Source organism: Notothenia rossii (genome assembly GCF_949606895.1).
Source record: "Notothenia rossii genome assembly, chromosome: 6".
NCBI classification, from domain to species: domain Eukaryota; kingdom Metazoa; phylum Chordata; class Actinopteri; order Perciformes; family Nototheniidae; genus Notothenia; species Notothenia rossii.
In genome coordinates, this window is record NC_136909.1 from 51,967,139 (window position 1) to 51,992,716 (window position 25,578).

The 25,578-nt window shown below is 39.5% G+C and overlaps 2 protein-coding genes and 1 long non-coding RNA gene across 5 annotated transcripts; 1 reads left to right on the forward strand and 2 right to left on the reverse strand.

The window, feature by feature from the left end:
* The first annotated feature begins 1,520 nt into the window (after window positions 1-1,520).
* On the forward strand, window positions 1,521-8,312 carry LOC307044954 (uncharacterized protein). 2 transcript variants are annotated; one of them, XM_079690411.1, is made up of 6 exons: window positions 1,521-1,656; window positions 3,183-3,377; window positions 5,948-6,448; window positions 6,710-6,777; window positions 7,279-7,322; window positions 8,206-8,312. In XM_079690411.1, the coding sequence occupies exons 3-6, from the start codon at window positions 5,995-5,997 to the stop codon at window positions 8,255-8,257; spliced, it is 618 nt and encodes a 205-aa protein (XP_079546537.1). In that variant the 5' UTR covers window positions 1,521-1,656; window positions 3,183-3,377; window positions 5,948-5,994; the 3' UTR covers window positions 8,258-8,312. The 2 variants fall into 2 exon arrangements, with proteins under 2 accessions (XP_079546537.1, XP_079546538.1); XM_079690412.1 differs by lacking the exons at window positions 1,521-1,656; window positions 3,183-3,377 and adding an exon at window positions 3,390-3,978.
* A 5,048-nt stretch (window positions 8,313-13,360) lies between these two features.
* On the reverse strand, window positions 13,361-16,733 carry LOC307045452 (uncharacterized protein). The gene is made up of 9 exons (XM_079691134.1): window positions 16,664-16,733; window positions 16,332-16,446; window positions 15,813-15,930; window positions 15,641-15,732; window positions 15,076-15,193; window positions 14,877-14,978; window positions 14,605-14,778; window positions 13,963-14,139; window positions 13,361-13,735 (listed from the first exon to the last, which is right to left on the reverse strand). The coding sequence occupies exons 1-9, from the start codon at window positions 16,729-16,731 to the stop codon at window positions 13,449-13,451; spliced, it is 1,251 nt and encodes a 416-aa protein (XP_079547260.1). The 5' UTR covers window positions 16,732-16,733; the 3' UTR covers window positions 13,361-13,448.
* A 3,922-nt stretch (window positions 16,734-20,655) lies between these two features.
* On the reverse strand, window positions 20,656-22,056 carry LOC307042154. Of its 2 annotated transcripts, XR_013809017.1 has the most exons (4): window positions 21,699-22,056; window positions 21,407-21,511; window positions 21,066-21,298; window positions 20,656-20,986 (listed from the first exon to the last, which is right to left on the reverse strand). It is a non-coding gene; the product is annotated as an uncharacterized lncRNA (long non-coding RNA). The 2 variants fall into 2 exon arrangements; XR_013809018.1 differs by lacking the exon at window positions 20,656-20,986 and having other exon boundaries at window positions 20,993-21,298.
* Between the last annotated feature and the right edge of the window lie 3,522 nt (window positions 22,057-25,578).

Here is a 25,578-nt window from a genome sequence, read left to right on the forward strand (position 1 = left end):
GAATTCACCCAGCTTAGCAAACGACACGCGGAGACGAGGTTGGTTTTCAACATCCTCCAAATCTCCAACACAACCTAGCAAAGCTAAATAATTGTTTTTTTCGATTATGTTGTATTTGTAATTGTGGCAGGCCAAAATCGTAGTTGCGATTAAAATACGATTAATTGCACAGCCCGAACACACACACAAGCACACAGAGACACACACACACACACACACACACACACACACACACACACACACACACACACACACACACACACACACACACTTTTTGTCTAACACGCTAACACAGTTCTGTACTGTTATGCTGTTATGTTCAGTCATCGTTCTTATGTTGAACATGAATACATTTACTTAGTAAGTGATCATGGGACGTATTTCTTCTTTCATAGCAATTTTCCTTCATACTTTCTTGCCGTGAAATAGGTCTTAAATTCTATTCAAAGTGGTCTTAAAAAGGTCTTAAAAAGTCTTAAATTTGAGTTGCCGAAACCTGCAGGAACCCTGCCTACTGTTCTACCCATGTGGATGATCCTGTGAATGGGCATTGCTTGTGGTAAGTTTTAAAAAAAAATTAAAATGTCATGAGGGTATGAATTTTTAAATTGTATGTTTTCTGGTTGCTCATACAAAACAAATCATTACGGAGCTTTCAATACTCACAAACGGAGGAAGCATACCCCACATACACTTAATGATTTAAAGCCTGGAATTGTTGATGGGTATGATGTATAGAATAATTTGAAACGGGTACTACTGATCAGTTGAATGATGATTTGCCATCTGAAGAACTTCCTGATGAAGAATCAACAGTTTCAACAGATTTTGAATTCAAACTTGCCCCAGTCCTACTTAAATTAGAAAATGATTTTCTTGTATCAAGTGCAGCTGTGAATGAGCTTCTAGAAGAGCTGCAATATTTAATTGGTACTGTCTCTGTGCCAGTTACCCAAAAGACTATAATCCACTTCTTACAAGATCACAATTGCCAAGTTGATGAATCAGTTGTGAAAGAGTTGGCCACTGAACTTTGCACTTCAAATCCCATTCAAGCTGCAATAGGAAACGGTGGAATTCACGGAAACAATCCAGACTATTTTTTATCAAGAATAAGCTGCTTTTCATCGTCAGAAAGCTGAGTGCATGGTATAGGGAACATTACAGAGCCTATGAACTGAAACTGTATCCTACAAAGAAGGTGGAACTTCTTGACTCAAATGTACTGACTGATCCATGCCTATTGGCCAACAAGTCCTCCAACTAATACGACCAAATAGGTCGATTGTTTTCCTTGTTTTCCGACCCATTAATACGACCCAGAGCAGCGTTTTCAATCAACGCGTTTTAAATCAACGGGAGGCGGCGTAATGACGTACAACGTCCTCGACAACTTCTGTTAACAACCATCGTTTTTCAGACACGTACACTCTTCAAAAATCACGGCTGTCTGTCGTAGAACAAAACGTGATCCGTCTCTTAAATTTGTGTTGACCACAGACATTATTTCAAGCTATTTCCCCAAATCCTATGGAGAAATCTCATTGGTTCTGAGGCGAGGGAACCGGAAGTGGTAAAATGCTAACTCACCGGGGTTTTGGACTCGTCACTGCATCACTGACAACATCCATTTATTTCCCAGACAAGCTAATAAACGTGAGTAGTCAGATATCAAAAGTATATTCATTTTGGGATATGTATTATGTTGTTTTATTTTGTCGTCTAGCATAGTGACAAAGATTACTATGTTTACCTAGGAATAATGATAGCAAAGCTAAATTAGCCAAAAGTAGAATCAGCTAACGTTAACGTGAGCATGGAAGTTATGTGATCCATCGGTTCATGCGGTTGATCCAAATGTTATCACACGTCACATTCTTTATAACTATATTAAATACTATTTATCTATTAAGTGAAGAGTGACCAGGGGTGTAATACTGCCGGAACACCGCTCCGGCACCTAAAACGGGGATGGTTGTTAGCATCTGGTGCTAGCTAGCTATGATAACGGATAGGCTAAGAGGCTAATGTACCTAATGTAATGTTTACACAGCTAACTTTAGTCTAAGTTATCTCAGTGGGTCTGAAACAGTTTGGTCACCATATATGGAAATACATATTTCCAAGGCACACTTTTATATTATTGTAATGTTCCACAATAGGAGTCGGAAATTCAAGTTCTTAGGTTCAATAGCTCCTTTGGTAGTACACAAATACAGGTTCATAGGTCACAGGTTGCAGGTCGCAGGTTCAACGTCACACAGCACCCTAAAAAAAATCGAATGAATCTAAAACATCGATGAAATGTTTACAATTCATACTATTGGACATACAACAAATGCATAAAAAAACAAAACAGTAAATAGTTAAATATGCACAAAGATACATTTAAAAAAAGTATTATTCTTATCTTTTTTTTTTATTATTGAAATGTATACAGTTAAGTTTCATATGGGTGTTGACAGATGTATCCATAGATTTAGTTAATTTTGCCCTCAAAGTGCACAAGATTGATGCATTTAACTTCCCGGGGGCCTCCGGACCCCCCTAGAGGACATGAGGTCCACCCCCACTTAAAACATATTCACATGGATAGGATACTAAATAAATGTGCACACTTTTTATATAGTAACCTTTGTACCTCAGCCAGCAGGAGGGAGTTAGTTTATAAAGGTCCTTCACTGATCACTTAACTATCACGCAGCTGTGTGCAGCATTTACTGTAAGAATCACACATTTATTCAATAATGCAGACTTAATAAATGACCATTCTTTGTTGATTCTGGCTGGAGTGTTAATTGACAGTAGTTACATAAGCTTCAAAACGAGCCACAACTGCGCGTGCACACATGCAGAACTTATAGAATTAGCAATACACCCCTGGTAATGATGATTTTAGTATTATTCTGTGATGATGGAGCATCAACTTTTGGATCAACCAGATATTGACAGATTAGGGTTGTCCATAACAGTCACTTTAAACATGTGACTGACTCTGTATAACATTGTTTTCCTTACTCTTGTGATTTTTGTTCATCCTATCTAAAAGATAAAAAAAACATGAGTTCATTGTTTTAACAAGATTTTTCACGATATAATAAAATACATGAATCCTGTAAACATTTGTAGTATAGTATTCTTATTTTTGGTATTCCCTGACATTATCTGTGTTTCTGTTACAGATGCCTACTCAAAAAGTGTGCCAGACATGCAGGGAAAGCATAGGAGTAGCAAGTAAAAAATGCAAACAATGTGGTGCCATCCAACCCTACAAAGAGAAACTCTCCAAGCAAAAAGAAAAGGTTGCACAGGAGTGGAAGGCCACGCAAAAGAAAAACCACAGTGTCAACAAAGTGTATGACTCGACACATTTACTGGTAAGCTTTTTTCTTTTTTAGATGTCAGTTATCATAAAAAAGTGTGTAAATAATCCCTGATCTTAATCTTTTTATACAAATTGTTAAATTACTTAATTGATTTATACTTTCCAACAGTCGCCCTCATTTACTTTTTAAAAATAATCCTAATTTCTTAATTAAGTTTATGTGAGAATTACAGACTAGTGCACGATTACTGCACTTTAGGCTTGGGCGGTATTACGGTATACCAGGGTATTTCGAAATACCGTCGGTATGATTTTCAATACCGTGACGTCACAGACTGTGCGCCAAATCACAGATGCGTTTCATTCTATTACACTGACACGGAGTTTTGACAGGGACGACATTGATTGTAATGCACAGCACGCGCCAGCAGAGGGCAGGGGAGGGCAGTCTGTCTTTCCCGCTCTCAGAGCTCAGCACAGAGCTGAGCTGAGCAAGATGGCGGCAGCATTTGCCGGCCCCGAACTCGGACAACTAGTAAAAAAGAAAACTGCCTCTGCACCTGTTTGGGACTATTTTGGGTTTACTCGTCGCCAGTGACTTCATCCAGCACAACGAGAGACAGAGGCACTTCTTTGGGAATGTTTAAGACGGGGTGAGTGAGTGTTGACATTTTTTAATCCTATGCAACTGGTTGATGGTTTTGTAGTCAAGGTCGGACGGTTTTAAAATCTAAAGCATTTACGTGCTAAACATTCACGCGAGTAATCCAATGAATGAAATGGAAATAAGGTTTTTAACACATGCACGGAATAATATTGCCAAACTAGTCAGTGAATATAGCAAACTTTATTCAATAAGTCAAGTATTTACTCCCGGAAAATGTTTATGTATGATGATATATTGTTAACTTAGCTCACTATGGAAACAACGTCGGACATCTACAAACGCGTCCTGTATCCGATCTCAAAATGTGCCATTTGCACAATGTGTCATGTATGCAGCCCTTGTTTTGCACTTGCGCGCACGTCGCGGCACTTTGCGAGCGTCTACCGGCTCGGGCTGCATTTTACACCGAACATATAATATACCGTTCGAAACATCTATTTGCCGCCGAACGCCACCTCACTCAAGTCGATCCAAGTCATACCGTCAGTGGCGGCTGGTGGAAAACATTTTTGGTGGGGCTGTTGATATAGTGAGTAAAAAAAAATGTTTGGGGAGAAATTACCCCTTAAATTGGGACTGATACCGTCATATACCGTATACCACGGTATGATGTCAGCAAGGTATGACGGTATGAAAAAAATTATACCGCCCATGCCAACTGAACTTCATGTAATGTGTTAAGCAAAACTGTTGTCACCGTTGTATTTAAATCTGTAAAGGCATAACACATTTTTTCGAACTGATGTTAGATAGTGTTTGTACTTGCAAGCACCCAGTTTTAGTAAAACATTATTTCTTAACCAGAAGTAACATAGTTCAGGCCAGTGGTAATTCCTAGAATCAGAGCTTCAATGTACATGTTTTTCTAATTATATCTTACAAAAAAACCTGCATTTTGGTGTTTTATATTTTATTTTGGAACTTCATAGTATGGAAAACACATAATTATGTGACTATGGTTTCCAAAAGTAAAATAAATGAAATATCATATACATTTTTGAATAAATGGTAAAACCAAGAATGTCACAGAATCAAAACCAGCCCATATTAATATAGTGCTTGAAAGACAATCAAGACCTGGACAGAGTTAGTATTAATAAAGAGGCCCTTAAAAGCACTTTCATTAAGCTTACCAGAGTCTCTGACTTTGAGCCGTGTTCGAACAGTCATTTCAAAATTCCCCTGTAACACCAGCTTTACATCTGAAGTGCTGTTAATGCAGAACTTTGAACCTGAAATGGTATAGGTTATAGCTTGCTGACATGTTTCAAAGCTAAATGTAGCTTATTCAGATATCTGAATGTGAGAGTTAAATGGACCCATATTAGGCATGCCAGAAACTGACCATGATCAAAATCGGACAGCCCTGGCGAATATTAATCGATTATTCGCCGCCGAATTGAAACTAAGCCAGGAAAAAAAAGAAAAACATAAATAATAATAAAAATATATATAAATAAAATCGAATTTTCAAAATAATTTTCGATTATGGAGACTATAAAGAATATTCGAAAAATAGAATAATCGCTGGCATCCCTAACCCATATAAAAAGAACTATGCCCATGTAAAAAAAACTCAAAGTGAACCCGAGCTCGATAAACTTCTTTTTTTTTTACAGTTCTTTTTTAGGGGCTCCCCTAAAAGGGGTCTAAAATCACACCTGGTTAATTGTGGGGTGCCTTCCTCAATGCTCAATGCTCCTCGAGCCTCAAAGGGCGGAGCAGCGAGCCCCCCAACGTCCCGCCAACACGGCACCCAGACCCCACGCAGCATTCTCATCTGTTTGTCCTTACTGGTGTCATTTCCTGGTTGCTAACAAACGCCATTGTAACACAGAATCACTGATGTTCCGCTGTTTCATTTTTAGCTGTAATTACTCAGATTATAAATGTATATGGCGGATTATACTTGGTCATTTATTCACCATGCGTCTACTTTTTTTTCTTCTCAATAGTGACTTTGGCAGTTGAACCTGAGGGCCCTTGTACCACACAGGCAGAAATGGCCGCAGACCCAGGATCAGACTTGTCTGTACCTCTTACCACCGAGACTGACACTGAGTTCACTCTCTTCCTCACTCCTGTGTCCTCCGGGCTGACTCCTGCTCTCTCCTCCGGGCTGACTCCTGCTCTCTCCTCCGGGCTGACTCCTGCTCTCTCCTCCGGGCTGACTCCTGCTCTCTCCTCCGGGCTGACTCCTGCTCTCTCCTCCGGCCTGACTCCTGCTCTCTCCTCCGGCCTGACTCCTGCTCTCTCCTCCGGCCTGACTCCTGCTCTCTCCTCCGGGCTGACTCCTGCTCTCTCCTCCGGCCTGACTCCTGCTCTCTCCTCCGGGCTGACTCCTGCTCTCTCCTCCGGGCTGACTCCTGCTCTCTCCTCCGGGCTGACTCCTGCTCTCTCCTCAGTGTCTTCCTCACAGAAAAGAAGACCAACGAGGAATAAAGTGGCAATTAATGGTATGTGCGGGTTAATTAGTAATTATCTTATTTACATCGACTGAAACTGTGTTTGATTTTGCACGTTGAATTAGTTAAAGAGAGAGAAAACAATCATCGGTACAATTAGAATACACCACCTTTTGTTTTGTTTAAGACTTTGCAGTATCAAAAGTCTCAGTGCCATTTTGAACAGTTTAATTGAGCACAATGTGATGTTAGGCAATGTTTAGGAGGTTATTGCTGAACTTCAACTTATTACCATCTTTTAATTCCTTGCAGAATGTCCCATTCATCAAGGGTCAGACACTTTCCCCTACAAAAAACTACTGAGGGAACGAATCAGGGAGGTTTGTTTAGAAAATATTTTTAAATAAATAAACAATGACAATAATGTTTCCGTGGAACCAAGTCTTATCTTATTGGATTTTCGTATACTTTGTTTAAAAGGAGTGTTTCAGTCTTAAGCATGACTGCTAATGTAAATATTGAAATTACAGTAACAATAATTTATTATTAATTTAAGGTTGAGGTACTTGTGTAATGCTTCATGTCGCATTAATGCATCATGTCCAGCCATTTATTTGTATATTACATTTTTTCTTGTAATCCTTTGTAGGTGAATTCCTATTCTTGGCAGTACAAATATTTTTTTAAATAATAATAGTATTCCAAAATATTAAACTGATGGGGAAAATGCTATTGACTATGTTACAGTCCTTCATATGTTTGAGTTAATCGTACCTACTATTATTTCAAATTATCATTTGATTTCACTGGACTTTTTGTATTTACATGTATGACATTTGAAAAAAATGAAGTTTACCTAAAATCTGTGTTTCTTTACTCAGGGCCATACCGAGGTGTTGGTGCAGTGGCAGTCTTGCTCTGGATGGTATGTATCTAATCTGAAGTTTCCTTCAGTGTAGCTGATGGGTCTGGCAGAACAGGGGCCACAAAGTAGTCTTACCAACCAACTTCATCAACCCTGAGATCACTAACTTAAACATTTTGGGTTCCTCAGCAGTAAATTGAATTTAGTTGATCACATGGGGGTGGGGAGCCATTTCATCAATGGCTCTATCAGACGTTTGCGCCATAAAGTAAGACATCCAAGTTCTCTGCCCTTCGTCATTCAGACATCGCGCCCTAGAAACGCTGTCTGATTGTAACACATAAGCAGGGAAGTAGCCTACATTGAAATAGAAATTAAAATATACAATAGAGTTTATCATTGATCAATATCACTAAAGGTTAAATGATTGATATGTGAGGCTGGATGGTATTTGATCTCTTTTGTAATTACTGACTTGTTACATTTGTTCTTAACAATTATACTATAAGTATAGTTAGTAGTAATAAGTAGTATTATTTCTGTGTGCAGTCTTGCAGGCAGTTGTCTAAGTTTAGTGCTGTATGTTTGGGCATTGATAAGACAGCAAATTCAAAGAATTGGTCAAATGAAACATTGACTTTGAAATAAAAAATGTACCTTGTATTATATATGATGTACGTGTTATATATAAATATATACATTATACTGCACTTTCATCATGATATTTTTGAGTGACTTAGTATATCTTCTCATTTGAAATAGCATTGTCAACATACTGTAGAACTACATATTCCAAAAAGTAATACTTTTTGCTGTGTCAGTATTGTCATACTGATATTCTGTACAAACTGTGAAGTCCACTGAGACAAATGTAACATTTGTGATATTGGGCTATATAAATAAACATTGATTGATTGATTGATGGACTGTTTCTGTTTTACAGTGGGGCGAAGTGGAAAAATTCCTGGGAGCCAAAGGAAAACTTTTCCAGTTAAATATGGCTGACTTTTTTTTTTCTATTTTGGAGTAATAAAATACATATAAAAAAAACATCTATGTAAGTGTTGTGCCTATTTGTGTTCTTATGTTATCAGTGAGCTGAAGCCAAGACAAATACAAATATAGTTTTAAGTGTATCCATACAAACTCATTCTCTAAAACTGTCATGATTGGTCTGTTGTGAATGACACCCATGAGGAAAAAGGTCCTATACATTATATCACATCGGCAGGGCTGTGATGTGATGAGGCCCTCGCGAGCGTCGACGGGGGGGTGGTGTGTAAACCCTGGACACACCAAGCCGATTACAGCTAGTGGAGCCTCGCAGCAGAAACTGTGGCGCGCTCAATTGCGCCGCATTTGCGCATCAGATGAGGCTCCCTCCACAAGATGAGGGCGAGAGGCAGACGCAGTCTGTGTGATCGGTGTGTATGGAGGGGCGGGCCTGCACATCGGCATATCACAGACTGGTGCATACATTGTACAGGCGGCAATTTGAAATGGAACGCAGCCCACACACGGCAGACAAACCCAAACACTTTTGGAACACGCCACCTCCAGACACATTAACATGCACTCCCCTAACTTTCCCCTAATCTGACATTGTATTTCATTCCATAACATATAAATATACTGTTCACCCATGTGAAACACACACACTGAAACCAAAATAATTTACAAACATGTGAAAATCTTTCATATGCGATGGAAACTTCTGAAGCAATGGAAACAGGAGTCAGAGAGACACGAGGAGAGCAGGAACTTTGATGGCAAACTGATGGTTTATTCACAAGACATGTTGTGTGCCACGAATTGACACAAAAGATGCCAAACCAATTCTGAAGATCTCTACCCCAGACCCATATTTAGCTAGTTCTGAGAGAAGAATCAACATTGTGCATAACAAGATAAAACCAACACCTCTATCAGCTGACGCCAATAGGCAGGAACAGGGAGACAAAACACTGAGAGCAAAGTAGCCAAGGCTACAGGTGCCTGTGCTCAGTCAGGACAAGACCTGGGGGGTATACCACGAAACTGGTTCAACCTAACCTGGATATGTTTGAGTTAGCCGGTTGGCCTAATCCAAAACATACGCCCTCTCGCTAAACGGCACTACGACACGGGTTATCAAGTGGATCGCTCAAGCCAGCCGTTTCCTATCTAGTTAGGTGCGCGTTCACATAAAAGGAGTAGTATTTGGAGCATTCGACCACTCACAAACATGGAGAAGCGTACTGACAGCGCAGCGCGTATACTTCCTGAATGAAAAGTCAACTATATAATTAGACAAATATGAAGACTTTAAACATCCATGACTCAAACACTTTATCCAGGATAAAAGCCACATAGCTGCACCTGCAAGGTGAACACAGCTGGTAAAAGAAAAAGTGTTTGAATGCGTACATTAACAGGTTTATGATATGCCCCGTCTAAGACACGATCTGACTTTAATTACATTTGACTCGAGTGTTTCGTAATGTGTTGCTTAAAATAATACTTCTGCATACAGTATGTGACACTGTAAGTGTTGCACGGCCAGATACGGCTCAGCTGACTCAGATAAGGAGATATATGATACATTATGATGTGATGCCGCGGACTGTACTGTTACTTTGATCCAGTTACTTATGTTGTGGCAGATATTTAATTAAGCTTTCTTAACGCTAATGTTATAATAGTCAGATTGCTCTGAAGATGGGAGGTGATATTCTATTAATGTTCACATTCACACGTGAACACGTTTGGTTCTATGCAAACTCAGTAATATCCATTGTGATACAGTTATAAGGCCTTCACAAGAGACTGTCAGTGGAGATTAAAGGGGATCAGGAGCTCACGTCTTCTCAGAGTCCTTGGTATCTGGCTTGATGATTGTCTCACATTTCTAAACTTCATGTCAATAACCTGCTTAAAAAGCTGAGGGTTAGGCTAGGTTTCTTCTACAGGAACAAGTCCTGTTTCTCTGCTTGAGGCCAGGAAAAGGCTAGTCACTGTGACCTTTTGACCTGTGCTGGACTATGGTGATTTGATGTATATGAATGCACCGGCCAATTGCCTGGTCAAGTTAGATGCTGCGTATCACAGTGCACTGAGATTTGTGACAAACTGTAAAGCATTAACCCATCACTGTACCCTGTATGCAAGGGCTGGTTTGCTTTCACTAACTGTACGGAGGCTCAGTCACTGTTACATTTTTATATACAAAGCCATGTTAGGGAAACTTCCATCTTATATCTGCTCCCTGATCTCACGGAAAATTGTAAGTGGCTACTGCCTGAGATCGAATGCTGTGGTTTTATTAAATGTGCCAACTGCTAGGACTGTCTTAGGGAAGACAGCTTTTAGATGCTTAGCTCCTCTGTCTTGGAATAGTCTGCAAATTAAATGGAAACTGAGCAATCTGGTGCCACTAAATGTTTTTAAAGCTCGGTTGGATGCTACTCAATCGGAAGCTATTGGTACCTGTTTATGTGGATAGTTATGTAAATGGTGCTGTATGATGTCCTTTTGTTGTTCTGTTTATGTTTTTATGTTTCATGTGGAACCTACTTGAGCAGGTCTCCCTTGAAAAAGAGATCAATGATCTCAATGGGATACACCTGTATAAATAAAGGTTTGAAATTAAATGAAATGAGAGTCATCATCATCATGTTCTCTCTGCTGCTGCTGCTGCTGCTGCTGCTGCTGCTGGCAGCTGGAAGTGAGTCAACACTTATTATACTGCTGTTTAACAGGATAATCTGTCATATAACTTTTTTTTGTATTTGTACAGGTGTGAAGTGTGAACAGTTGACACAGCCAGCTTCTGTGACTGTGCAGCCAGGTCAACGTCTGACCATCACCTGTCAGGTCTCTTATTCTGTTAGTTAATAATAATAATAAAATTCAATAACATGCTTTAACCACTAGGTGCCCGTCTATCAGCTGTGCACCGTTATGGTGTAAATACTGCCTATCTACCAATTGGATCCAATATAAAAGTCAGCCGAATTACTGTTGATATTGCAAGGAGACATATTGTGTGAAAATAAATCTAAGATGTTGTTAAATGGCTGATATATTTGTGATCCACGTCACGTTTTCAGTTTTGGCGGCAGTTCTTCCTGTTTGTATAGAAGTCTTCTCATCAGGGCTCTATAAATAGATAACTACGGCAGATATGTAATATGTAATGCAGCCGAACCATGTATTACAATGCCGTTATGTGATTAGCTCCAAAGACAAAAGCAAGCAAACTCGGAATAAAGTATTATTATTATTTTTTTTTATGTTTTCGGATTTCACATCGCATAAACACCATTTCCCAACGTGCATTGCGGCTAAACCATGAATCACCGAGCTGAGGATCTTGGTTATGGCTAGAAAGGATCCGTCTTGTGTAAAACTCTCGCGAGAGTTCGGCTGAATGTCACGTGGCTGAATGTTTACGTTTGGCAGGCAGCCTTTCAGTTAGGATCGTTAACATCAGTTGGCCACAGCAAATGATGGTGAGAAGCTAAACTATCTATTAATTATGTCAATGACAGGGAGTGTGATTGTTGAAAAGCGGTCTTGCTGGTGTTCAAAGAAGAATGACAACACTGTAGATCACCAACACTATGGTTTATTTTTTATTCACAGGCAAGTCAACGTTGTCGCAGTAAAAGTCCCAAGATAGCTCCTGGTGCAATAAAATGTTCCCTTGCAGTGTTTTACTATTATGTCTGATGTTTCTCTATTAATATTGCTGCTGCATTAATGTGTATGTTGCATCATGTTACTGCTGTAGATGTGTTTCCGAGCCGCTCCGATTACAACGAGAGTTACAACGAGAACGTGACGTCATATTTACAATAGAAGGATCCTTTCTAGCCATAACCGAGGATCTTGCCTACGTCTGTTTCCGGTATTGTTTTTGACGGATGTATTTTGTTATACACACATTCCTTCACATTTAAATTAAAATGTACATTAAAATATTTCATGAGGCTTTCTAAAATGTTTTAAAATATAACTACGGTTCGAGTTGAAGAGTTTATAAATTAACATGAACCGAAGCTGTTGCCTGGTAACGCAATCGTGCAACGTCACGTCCGTTAATTCCACATCCACACACATCGATTTAATAAATGAATGTAGCCTTTGTATCTGCTAAAAGAGGTGCCGACCAGCTGGGGCAACAGAAAATTGGCGAAATTGAGTGTGACTATTACAAATGAAATCATTATTATATTAATATTGATAATAATAACAACCGACCGTCGGGGTAGCATTTGCTTGGCATTTCCGGGTATATCTCCACTGGTTGGGCCACGTTAACAATACTGTGTAATTGTCACGTTTGAAGGGACGAAATCGTGACAGCTTCACGTCTCCCATCATGGTAAATCGTCACATGTTCACGTCTTGCCGTGATACCGGGTTGTGCTGACCATGTCCATGCCTTTATGACAACAGTGTACCAATCTTCTGATGGCTACTTCCAGCAGGATAACTCACCGTGTCACAAAGCTCAAATATTCTCCAACTGGTTTCTTGAACATGACAATGAATTTTACTCAAATGTCACAGTCCACAGTCATCAGATCCAAATCCTACAGTGCACCATTGGGATATGGTGAACCAGAGATTTGCGTCATGGATGTGCAGCCGACAAATCTGCAGCAACTGCGTGATGCGATCAGGTCAATATTGAGTGAAATCTCTGAGGAATGCTTCCAGTACCTTGTTTAATCTATGCCATGAAGACTTAACGCAGTTCTGAAAGCAGATGGGGGTCCAACCCATCCTAGCAAGGTGTACCTAATTAAGTGGCTCGTGAGTGTATTACTTAGCTCAATTTGTATTGTTAGTGTGTGTCTGTAGGAGTAAAGTCTAGACACATTCTTTGGATGTAAGCATTGGCTAATTAAACAGATCATGATTAAATGACATGATGATAATAAGGGTGATCACCAAAACCTTATACCAGGGGTGGGGAACCTCTGGCCCTCGAGGTAACTCGGATCTGAAGGTGACTGATAACTGCTAATGGCATTTACTTGAATACCAGACATAGTAAATGCAAAGCAGGATCATATAAAAAAAGGTAATAAACAAGCCATTCAATCGTAATACTCGTTTTAATACGTTGACATGCATACAACACAATAGACTTGTTAAGTCCTGTTCGTTGTCCTGTTTGTTGTCCTCATCACCGTCCTGTTAGTTTTCCTCATCACCGTCCTCATCACCGTCTTGTTCGTTGTCCTCATCACCGTCCTCATCACCGTCTTGTTCGTTGTCCTCATCACCGTCCTCATCACCGTCCTGTTCGTCGTCCTCATTACCGTCTTCAATGTCTTCCTCCATCATGAGAAAAGACGAGTCCGAGCCAATACAGCTGTAGGTGCTGGTGACTCTGCTCAGTTTCTGCTCCAGAAGATATTGATTGTGTAAAATACAGCAGTGCAGTCCCCTGTATCCCTCTTCTGTTATATCGCTTGGAGAAACTAAAATAAAAAGACAAAATGGCAGTCTATGTAAGGCAACTTTTAGTTAGCATTGATGTTGGTTCCATATAAGCAATTTGAATGTTTAACTCCGAGGCTGTATATTAGCTAAAAAGATTTGTGATTCAGAAAAAATGCAATCATTACAGATGCTATTCAGTGATAGACATTTGACACTGGGAGGGGGGCAGTGGCAAATGTTATAAATCGGTATTTGTGGAACATACTTTGGTTCCTGATGTCGTCTTTTGTCTGATGAAGGAGGCGGTCCAGTTTGTCCAGTGCCTGCCTCAGATTTTGACAATGCTGGGTCATCTCCTTCACAATGATGACTTTCTCCTCTTCCATACGCCTGACCAGCATAACCTGGTCAAAAAGTCGCCTCTTTGTGCGCAGGTTCACCACTATAATGGAAAAAACACAAAATATAACAACCACAATGGTAAGGCTAATAAAACAAATAATATCAGTTTGTATTCAATCTTTTTTAATTAAATTGACCAAAACCTTAAAATCTGGTAAAAAAAAATTCAACCTCGCCGCTTGCTGAATTTTTTCAATTCTGTCTATGTTGGCAGAATTACATTCAGTATGTCTTGAGATTCAACATTAGTATGCAGTTCAGGGTGGTCAGGAAGGGTTTTACTGTTTCCATAGATATGCCTGTCCCAGTGAGACTAGACTATTAAGACTTGATAGGGCAACATCATACAGACCTTTCAATATAATTATTTTAAAAGGATTTGTTGTGATCATGATGATTTGTGACACCTATGTTGATAGCTCTGTGTTACATTGGTGATTGTATTCTAGTACTTCAACTGAATTTATGGAATATCTAGGGCAAACAAAAACAAGTTGTTTCTTACCATCTCCTTGCGCCTCCCAGGGCAGAATGACATCCTCAGACAGACCGCATGCTGCTTCTGTGTCAATTTTCTCTGAACAGGCATCAATGGTGTTGTACTGCAGTATCCTCTCTCTGAGTTTCTTCTTGAGCTCTGTCAGTCTTCTCCGTTTGCGTTGCCTTGTTTGGTTGCTGTCTGTAAAGTAAAACAAAATACAAATAAACTAATATTAATAATACAAACAACAACAACAACAAACAAATATTGTTTCTAGATAACGTAATAATAAATACCATTTTGTCGATAGAGGTCGTGTTTCTTTCTTCGGAGGGAATAAATAATTTCATCTATTTCTCTCTGGAGCTCCTCTTGGCTACTCTGGGCTCCACGTTTCTCTTGAAAACAGAAACAACAAGGTGTAATCATAAAACATGAAGCCAAATGTTTGGAAATATGGAACCAAATCTATACCACAGTGATCATATAACATACCAGTGGCTGCCCATTGCTTGACCTCCAACACCCACTGCTCCGAGTCCTCCAGGGAGATGTTCAGCTCTTGCTTGAGACTCTCAAGATTGTCCACTTCAGTTTGTGCTCTCTGTGTAGTCTGGTTAGAATGTTTAAAAGGAAAAAGTGAATATGCGTTCCAGTTGGTTGAGAAGGTTGTTTTTTACTGAATTCCTTTAGGCACATTAACTGACCAGACAACAACATGAAATGCTAAACACCTTCTCTTCAAGGTTGGCAAGTATCACCTTAGTGTCCCTTTTTTTTCAAGATCAAGCAGGATTAACATTATTATTATTATTATTATTATTATTATTATTATTATTATCCAGAAATTCAGATGAATCAACCTATAGTGCTTTATTAAAAACAAACAGAACAGAGACTCTCTTGGCAGAACAGTGTGCCATGGCAGCGCCATCATAATGAAATGATTGCAGAATACATTCAATTCAACAACATGTAGCTAAGGATGGTGTTAAATTACTACAACAACAAACTCGGATAGTCTTAATATACATTTTGAAATGCAGCATGGACGTCTTACTTTGACAAATCTCTTTGAGAGTGTCTTGTGGAGATTCTCCACCTTCCTGTGGTTCCATTGCATAGCCAGCACGGTTATCATATCTGCTCTAGCTGTAAACACAAAAACATGAAAATTCATATGAGCTTTACAATGTGGCACTACTTAAAACTATTTGTTTTCCTCTACCAACCTGATTTGGTCATGTATTTTGTTGTCAGAGCTGCCCTTGAGAGGAAGCTGTTAACCTGTTCCACTTCCTCGCCGACAGTATTTCCAGCACCTTCCTGGCTTCTGCCACCCCACTTCACCTGCTCAGAATCATAAACAATGAGATCTAGCTATTTAGTTCAATATTATAATTTCTTGTACTGTACATCTTTAGTTATCATCAGTGTCAGGAGCAATTTCAGAAAGTTAAAATGTTCTGATATTGAATTATGCTTTGAACTACAATGTCACAACTGCAGTTATTTGAAGCTCTATTCATTCATTATTTCTACAGTGCGGATATATTTACTAAAATAAACATAATGGGTTTTGGAAGCCTATCCTTGTGACAGTCTGTTTTGTAACAATTTTGTCAACATTTGTAACTATTACAATTATTCCACAGGCTTGAATAGAATATACTACATGATATTCTTATGTGCACTACAATTTCTAAAACATTTGAATCTAGTGACACAAATGTTTCACTTGCATACTGTACCTCGCATTTGCCTGTGTGGGCCTTGGCGTGCATTACAGAGAGAAAAGGTTTCATCTCTGTAAGTGGTTGGAGCTCAGGCAACTTTGCTGCCATCTTCTCCAAATAAGGCCAGTACCTGTAATGACAAAATCAATTAGCTTTTCCAGTTGCATGATGGCATAATAGTAAAAAGATAAACCAGGTCCTTAAAATTACCAGTACAATCCTTGTAACCAACATCAGCATTTATCCAAATGAATGTTTTTTTTGCTTTACATCTACTGGATGTGCAAGAATTAAATAGAAAACACGTTTCCCACAAACACTTCCAATTTTGCAATAGTTATAACTACCTGCAGGCAACATCCATACAAAAGAATGTTGCATTCGCAACTTCAGCCAGCTCCTTCTGCAGGAACATTGGGTAGACTGCAAGGAATCTGGGTGTGGTCCTAGATAACAAATTGTCCTTCACTGCAAACATCGCTGCTACAACCCGCTGCTGCAGATACACGCTTTACAACATCAGGAGGATACGTCCCCAGCTGACCCAGACATCAGCGCAGATTCTGGTCCAGGCTCTCGTCATCTCACGCCTCGACTACTGCAACTCCCTCCTGGCTGGTCTACCTGCATGTGCCATCCGACCTCTGCAGCTCATCCAGAATGCAGCGGCTCGTCTGGTCTTCAACCTTCCCAAATTCTCCCACACCACACCGCTCCTCCGCTCCCTTCACTGGCTTCCAGTAACTGCTAGAATCCACTTCAAGACACTGGTACTTGCGTACCATGCTGTGAATGGATCTGGCCCTTCCTACATCCAGGACATGGTTAAACCGTACACCCCAGCACGTGCACTCCGCTCTGCATCAGCCAAACAGCTCGCTGCACCCGCACTGCGAGGGGGACCCAAGTTCCCGTCAGCAAAAACACGTGGGTTTGCTATCCTGGCTCCAAAATGGTGGAATGAGCTCCCCATTGAAATCAGGACAGCAGATAGCTTACACATCTTCCGACGCAAACTGAAAACTCATCTCTTTAGACTCCACTTCGAGCGATAGAATTACTAACAAAGCACTTATATACTAATAAAGGGCTGGCTTTCTAAATGCCAGTTGAGTAGCACTTGAAATGTTTGGCTCTATGAAACCTGATGTACTTATATGATTCTGTTTTCTTAAAGGTTGTATCTTCCTGGTCGAATGCACTTATTGTAAGTCGCTTTGGATAAAAGCGTCAGCTAAATGCAATGTAATGTAATGTAATGTAGGCATATATTTCACCACGGTAGTGATTTAGGCCTTGTAGTAAGATGCCATGTCTGCACACAGCTATTTGCAGTCCTTCCTCATCCACCTTGGCCCTGGACTTGTGTGAGGTTTCTCTGCAAGCTGTGAATGTTGCCGGTCCACAAACATCACGACCACTTTTCTGAAATAGACACAATCTGTTACATTTAACCCTGTGCTAAGAAAAATAAATAAAGGGTTAGGGGATTGAATAGATTCTTACAATCGTCATCTGGCTCCTGATTTTGTCGACAAAGGCAGACACTTTACTGTCCTGGGCAATGAACAGTCCATCAAATAGAGACGGTTCATCTGTCCTGCGAAATTCGAGAAAGACATTGTAAGCAACATTATCATACATACATAAGTTTGATTGTGTCCTCTATTTAATGTGGCCAATTTGCTTTTGCCATAACATTTTCATAAATGTGGAAAAGGTCTTTGTGAATTTGATCTGTAATTCTGTGTAAAGTCTTTTGCCACCATTATTTAACATTAGTGAAAAGTTTACTGACTTCTTGTAAAAAGGTAAAAATAAAAGTACATCCTTTATATTGATGGGCATGGAATAGGGCAGAGGAAGGCATAGAAAAAGGTTCCTGGGCAATTTAATACATTTTTCATGAAGCGATTATATCCAAAACTGGTTCTTAGCTCCAACATATCCAACTAACGTCAACCATTTAACATTTTAAAGTTGAGTTAACTTTACAGGCGTCATATATAATAATGTTTATTTTAATTTAACCTTTATTTAACCAGATAAAAAGCATTGAGATAAAATCTCATTTACAATGCTGACCTGGCCAAGAAGGCAGCAACGTTACACATAACACATAACACAAACATATAAAATACAGAGAACATAACTAAGAAAACAAAAGACGAAAAAAAGCAGTTACTACATTGTGCACATTAGGACAGTAAGAAAGGCACTACTTATTACTGCAAGAGCAGCTGGTGGTAAGGACTTCTGACAACTTCAATTTAAGGCTATAGAAACAAGTGCCGTCAGTTTGAGGCGTGATTGAAGGTCATTCCAAGACCAAGGACCATAATAAAAGAGACTCCTTTTTCCAGCCTCAGTCCGCACAGCAGGAACCTGGAACCGTATCAAGGCACTGGATCTGAGGTTGTAAAAGTCACAAACTGGAGCAAATCTGGCACATATGTAGAGTGGAAGATTTCCTAAAATGGCTTTATACATTAATAAAAACCAATGCTGCATCCTACGCATAGTGAGTGAGGACCATCCAGTTAGGCTATACAGTGTGCAATGATGAGTCCTATAGGGTGCATTTGATATATAACGCAGTGCAGCATGGTAGAGTGGGTCAAGTTTGGCCAAGACAGTGGGACAGGCAAATCTATAAATGGTGTCACCGTAGTCCAGCTGGGACAGGAATAAGCCAGAGACCAACCTTTTACGGGATGAAGTTGAAAAACAACATTTAAGTCTGTAAAGGAAGCCAAGACTGAATTTCAATTTCTTTGTTAGAACTTCGATATGGTGTTTGAAGTTCAGATTACTGTCCAACCAAAAGCCAAGATATTTGTAGATATCAACAAACTCCACAGAGACGCCATCATGGGTGTCAATGGAGAGGCAAGAGGACGCTGACTTGGGACCAAAAAGCATTGCTTTGGTTTTCTTACTGTTCAAAAGCAGTTTGGAATCAAGAAGTGCATGCTGCAGCGTGATAAAATCAGATTTTAAATTGGAAACGGCCATGTCCAGAGAAGGAGCACATGAATATACAATAGTGTCATCAGCATACATATGATAGGTAGAAAATTGCATCTGATTACAAATATTGTTTACATATAATAAAAAGAGCAAAGGCCCCAAAATAGAGCCCTGTGGAACGCCCTTCTCCAAGGTGACAGGGTCAGAGACAGTGCTACCCAACCTGACGCATTGAGTACGGTCGGTTAGATAACTCTGAAACCAACAAATGGCATTATGACCGAAACGAGACACCAACATAACATTAGACATAATGTGGTGATCTACAGTATCAAATGCTTTGGCTAGGTCAATAAACAATGCAACACAAACAGATTTGTTATCCAAAGCAGCCTTGATATCATCTAAGACTTTCAGACTGGCAGTCACAGTACTGTGCTTTGATCTGAATCCAGATTGCATAGGGTTAAGGATGTTGTGTGAATTTAAAAAAAGTTTTAGCTGAGTAGAAACTAGGGACTCAAGAATCTTTGATAACACAGAAAGATTTGAGATAGGACGATAATTATTTAACTCAGTGGGATCACCAGCTTTCAAGAGGGGCGATACCAGAGCTTGCTTCCACAGAGCTGGCAGTGTGTGAGTGGACAGGGAGAGATTAAAAATATCAGTTACTGGTTGTGCTATAATCTGAGCTGCAATTTTTAAAAAGAATGGGTCGAGGCCGTCAGGCCCGGCAGACTTTTTAGGATCAATTGAGTGCAAACCCTGGAAGACTTCAGAGACCGAGAAAGAAGCAAAATCAAAAACAGGGGAGCTCATCTCTTGACTAGGGCTGTGAGTACGACCATTTAGAGAGTCATGACTTTGCTCATCAAAAATGTGACCAGCCTTTTTGAAGTGAGCATTGAAAGCATTAGACATACCATCTGAATCTGAAATAAAATAATCACTGACCTTCAGTTTTTGTGGGAAACTAGAAACTTTCTTGTTCTGAAGTGATTTAATTGTTTTCCAGAACTTAGAATGGTCATTAAAACAATCAGTGGTTAAGCTCAGATAGTAATCAGTTTTAGCTTTTTTAATAAGGGCTGAACATTTATTTCTGAGGACACGAAAAAGAAGCCAGTCATCACTAGTGTTAGACTTTCTAGCTAAAGACCATCGCTTATTTCGATCATGAATTAGATCAGATAGTTCTCTAGTAAACCATGGAGTGTTCCTATTCTTGACTCTGAATTTTCTAAGGGGGGCATGTCTATTAATAATCGATAAAAAGTGATCAATAAAAAATTGGACGGCAACATCAACAGATGGAATTAACGCTATGAAGTGCCATTTAACCTCCTTATGAATTGGATTTATATAATTATGTGTAATTTCAAACCAACTATTGTTTTCTGATGGTCTACAAACTTTGGAAAAAGAAATTGCAGAGTTGGGGAAAGTTAGACATTTCAGCAAAGACATTCAGCTTAGTCAATAAAACAACAACTAAAATGAGAATATGATTTCACTGACCCTCTGGACTTCTTGAAGCGATAATGCTTTCTATTGCCATCTACAGCAATAGCCAGCATGTCAGGTGTGCATGCTGGGCATTTAAAGGGCTCCACCAGGCATAGATCGTCTTGTCTGTAATTACAGAAGGCAAACTCCCGAAAGACTCTGTGGAAGATATCGCTACAGATTCTGCCTGTCTGGAAACAAGAATGGTATTCATTTGGTTAATTAAAAGTTTGGTATTCAAAAATCTTGAAAACCACATTTTATTCTTACCCTTCCTGTGGAAAACGATCGATGTTCAAGCATTTTTATAAATACTTGCTGGGATAATGCTGGGCTGGCCAATTTCATTTGCTCGAATGATGTGAACACATCAAACTTAAAAATAATTTTGCAGCTGTCGGTTGCTGGCCAGTATTTGTATCCCAGCAAGTCACCTATGCTCGGGGACCATTTGGCGGAACAAATTGGGCAGCACACAGAAGGCAGACGAACGTTGTATGGACCTGAGAAAAAATATAAATGTGCAATTTGACAGCTATCTATGCAATGTAGGACAAAAGTATAATAGTAATCCTGTATTTCTGCTTGATCGTCTTCTGGTGGCAACAAACCATTGATAGTCACCAACACGGTCTGCTTTCCTGGGATGATGGTGAAATCTTGGCTTGGACCACAGAAGCAGATTTGGGATGGCGGAGGAATTGGAAGCAGACACACTGCAGCAAAGACAATTTCAGAGATTCATATGCATGTTAGGACATGTTAGGACATGTAGTCAATACAAATTGAGACATTTTAACTGTTAAAGCAAACTTCCGACATGGTGAAAATGATGCCGCTGTATATGTAGTGCACATTAGGAAACCGTGGTAAGGGAATATGTAATACATTATTTGAACCCACCTTGTTCACAGAGTCCATATTGGCCACTTTCATCCACAACCACTAAGGATGTGGGAGGAATAGGTCTGTAAAACCCATCAAACATGGCTTCCCTGTCATGGAAGACATGTTTACCATGGATAATAGGGTCACATGCCGGACAAAGAAAGGGAGTTCCTGGTGGAACACAGTCCAAGCACCGGACCACAGCATCAGCAGTTTTGCATTGGAGACAGGAACGTGTAGTGACAATCTCTGCAGCCAATTTCAAATTAAGGAGCTCTGGCATTGCAGCTCTGAATGTTTGTTCACGTTTCAACTGTCTTTGGGTCCATGTTGATGCAGTGGGTGTTTCTTCTGATGATGCAGGGACAGTGAGAGAACCCAAAAGGTTTCTCAGTGTCTGAAGATGTTGATCTAAAATAACAAAATATAAAACAAATCATGGAATTTAGTTTAATTAAAAAGTTATCATTTGAGTAAATGTTATAATACATTTTTGGATAATGTTGTACTTGCCTTATTTGCCAACTCATCTGCGAGGGCATTCCCTATCTCTAGCCATTCATTCAGTTGCTTGGATGCCATTTTTAAGTGAGGATAAAAAGGGCAACAACAAACAAAGGATGAACTGACATACAGGGAGGGAGAAAAACAAAACAAAAGACAAGAAAACGAGAGGGGTGAAAGAGAGTAGGAAGAGGAATATGGCTCTGAAAAGAACCGTTGATTTTTTTATGATAATAGGCTACTTCATATAATTGAATTGATAGATGACCTGAAAAAAACCAAACAGATGAACTCAGATTAGCTGTGCTACCATGTAATTTAATTGTTGCTTCATAAATAAGCATTTGCCAAAATAAAACTACAGGCACCAAAATCAATCAAGTCCCAGGTAAATCAGTAATTACAGGGAAATATATTTCTCTTTTTAACTAGATGTGATGCTTTCACAAAACTTAAGTTGAATTAGCGAATGTTTAAAGTAGTAAAACAACTATGACCTGATGATATTCAAGTGTTGAACTTACCCTAACTATCATGAATGCAACATGTTAGGTGACATTTCGAAGAAAGAAAAAGTGTGTGCATTATAAAAAGCGCCATGTAAATGTCAACTATTATTATTATTATTATTAAAGTGCCATTTCCTTTCGCATTGTTTACGTTCATATCATGTCCTTGTCTGGTTAGCTGAATATACATACTTTTGCCATTGTTATGTGTTATGTCACGTGCTACCAAGGGTTTTGTTTTTAGGCAAGATTTTAGCTCCTTTTGTGCGAAGGAGAAAACTCTCCCTCCAACTTGTTGTAGACGAACCTTCTTATATTGCAATACATATCCGTTAGCGCATATAAGCTAAGCGCTAAGCGCTAACCTTTACAGCCATGCTATTGCTCACAACATGCATTCGCCTATACTGCCTATGCCACGGGCCAGCCCTAAAACGTAAAACTGAAATATCGTGGTTAAACATGATTAGTAGAAAAACTACAGGATTAATTAAAAGCGTAAACAAATCAAATGAAATACAGAAATCAGATTTACCACTTGTAAAGCTCTGACGCTCTTTAACAATTCTTCTTCTTCTTCTTCATCTTCTTCTTCATCTTCATCTTCATCTTCATCTTCTTGGCTCGTCGCACTTTTATTGATGCGCAAGGTTAAAGTTCACGGGATTACGATCGTGACAAAACGTGACAAAAGGTTGTAATAAACTGCTGCTAGAAATGAATAATGGGAAAGCTACGTGGCTATGGGTCGTAATATCGTGATCAACACTGCTTAAACAATCGACCTATTTGGTCGTTTTTTGTAGGAGGACAGGCTGCTATTGGCTGACTATACAGTTGGGAGAATGCGGCTAATAACTCTTAAAAGATACATTCATGTATAAGGTCAGAATGAGTATTGTTAGAAATTCAAATCAATGTTGATTGAAGGATTATTTGAATTATTTGAAGTATTAAAGTAACGTGGTATGGCAGGAAAGTTCAATCTGGTATATTCCTTTTAATGTCACCTTATATATATTCATGTGTGTTAAATTAGAAGGGACAAAGTATCTTTTCCCTCCCCCAATATATTGAGGTGAAGTCCTTGTGTTTAGAGAGAGATGTGAGCAGGGGACACCCTTATTTGGGGATAGTGCCAAGACGCTGGAATGTTTCCCTCGTAAAAGAAGGGTGTGCGTTACACATGCTTGGAGCAAATGTGTGTGTGTTTTCATTGCAGTAAATATATGTGCTACATGATTACTGGTCAACTATACCTCTGTTCTTATTCTTTCATGTGTGGGTACTAAATGGCTACAAACATTGTGGAGAAATTAGCTTAAACATGTTTTATTACTCTATATGAAATGGAAGCAGTTTTTTATGACAGGGACGAGAGAGCATTTTCAGCATGTCAATTCTCAGGGAAATCTACTTGTTTTCAATAGATGTGTGTGGTTAATTACTTTGTATTAATAATAACAGTATGTGTAAAGGAAGCTGGAAATATGCAATGTGAAACCTTTTATTTGAAGTAAAGATGTGAACAATAGCTCAAACAAATGGAAAGGCTGTAGGACAAATGAGTGTGTTCTCTATATTAGGCCTGTGTGAAGTTTGACTATTTGAAAAGCATCTCTAATACTGCTTAAGAGCATAGGTAATGTGTTCCTCGTTATTATTGATATGAAAGTGATTTACATGTATTACGTATATTTAGCCAACTATAACAACTATATCTTAAAACATACTTTTAACTTGTGTGTGGTAACCTGAAGGGGGGAAGATGGACTCAGGGACAAAGGGCCATAAAGGGGATGTGTGTGTGCTGGCTGCAAGATGTGAAATAAGATAAGGAAACTTGTTGTTTAGAGCAGGTTCGTACCAGACACCAAAAGGTTTCTGGTCTTCGTCAAACTGAAAGAGACTTTTTGTTTCCGGGTTTCTTCTGCTGTGTCGCACTGATTGGGTGCGACAGGCCATGTGTTGGTCTCTGCCAATAAGATGACCTCTGGGGGAAAGCACGTACACACCTCCTCCTGTGTTTTTAGTATGAAAGACTGTGTTTTCCTTTGGTTCGGGCTCTTGTTTTTCACCGGCCGTTCCTGAGACCTGTCTCACACGGTGGTAGAACCTGAGCCCGGAGTACTCTGCAGAGTGCTTCGTGATTTCTTTGTATTTGTATTGTTACCTTGTATCATTAAAGCAGGATTATTGTTTCACTTGTATTCTGGTGTTTCTTAATCCCTTCCTTTTTACGAATTTACCCAGCTTATCAAACGACACGCGGAGACGAGGTTGGTTTTAAACATCCTCCAAATCTCCAACAAGTGGTGACCCGACGTGTCTGAGTGGGGTGTTTTCGGGGAAGAGACCACCAGCGGCAAGCGGACGAATGGTCCGGAGAAGAGGCCTAGAATAATCTCTGACAACTAAAACGAGGATCCTACAATTGAAAGGTGAGCAGACAAGCCTGTTTCTATCGAAGGTCTGTAATTGGCTGAACTAAATTTTAGAGTTGTCAGAGACATATTCCGGTGTCATAGTTGTTGCGGTGGAATATACAAATACATATTTTAGATAGGTAGGAAAGTTATAGAACATAAAAGTGAATCAACGAGGTATGTAAGACAAAGGTGAAAGGCCCCGTACTTTTTTCAGAAAGGAGACGGCTGAAGACTCGTTGGGGGACGTCCAGTGACCGTTTTCAGACGGCATCCAGGAGACGAATCTGAATAACAATTCTTAGGTTCATAGGAATCGAAGTTGAGTTATAAGTAAAATCCAAAGGAGAGTAACGCAACCTTCGAAAACCAATTTTGAAGTGACCGGACCTCATTAATCCTTTGTTCTGTGGGGTTGAATCTATAAAGCCAAACGTCACGATAAAGAGTTCTGTA

Coding starts and splice junctions, on each gene's coding strand:
- LOC307044954 (XM_079690411.1), top strand. CDS start 5,995: ATGGCCGCAGACCCAGGATCAGACTTGTCTGTACCTCTTACCACCGAG. Junction 6,449..6,709: donor GAATAAAGTGGCAATTAATG/GTATGTGCGGGT, acceptor AATTCCTTGCAG/AATGTCCCATTCATCAAGGG. Junction 6,778..7,278: donor TGAGGGAACGAATCAGGGAG/GTTTGTTTAGAA, acceptor TTCTTTACTCAG/GGCCATACCGAGGTGTTGGT.
- LOC307045452 (XM_079691134.1), bottom strand. CDS start 16,731: ATGTTCCTGCAGAAGGAGCTGGCTGAAGTTGCGAATGCAACATTCTTT. Junction 15,931..16,331: donor CCCACACAGGCAAATGCGAG/GTACAGTATGCA, acceptor GATTCTGAGCAG/GTGAAGTGGGGTGGCAGAAG. Junction 15,194..15,640: donor TCTCAAAGAGATTTGTCAAA/GTAAGACGTCCA, acceptor CATTCTAACCAG/ACTACACAGAGAGCACAAAC.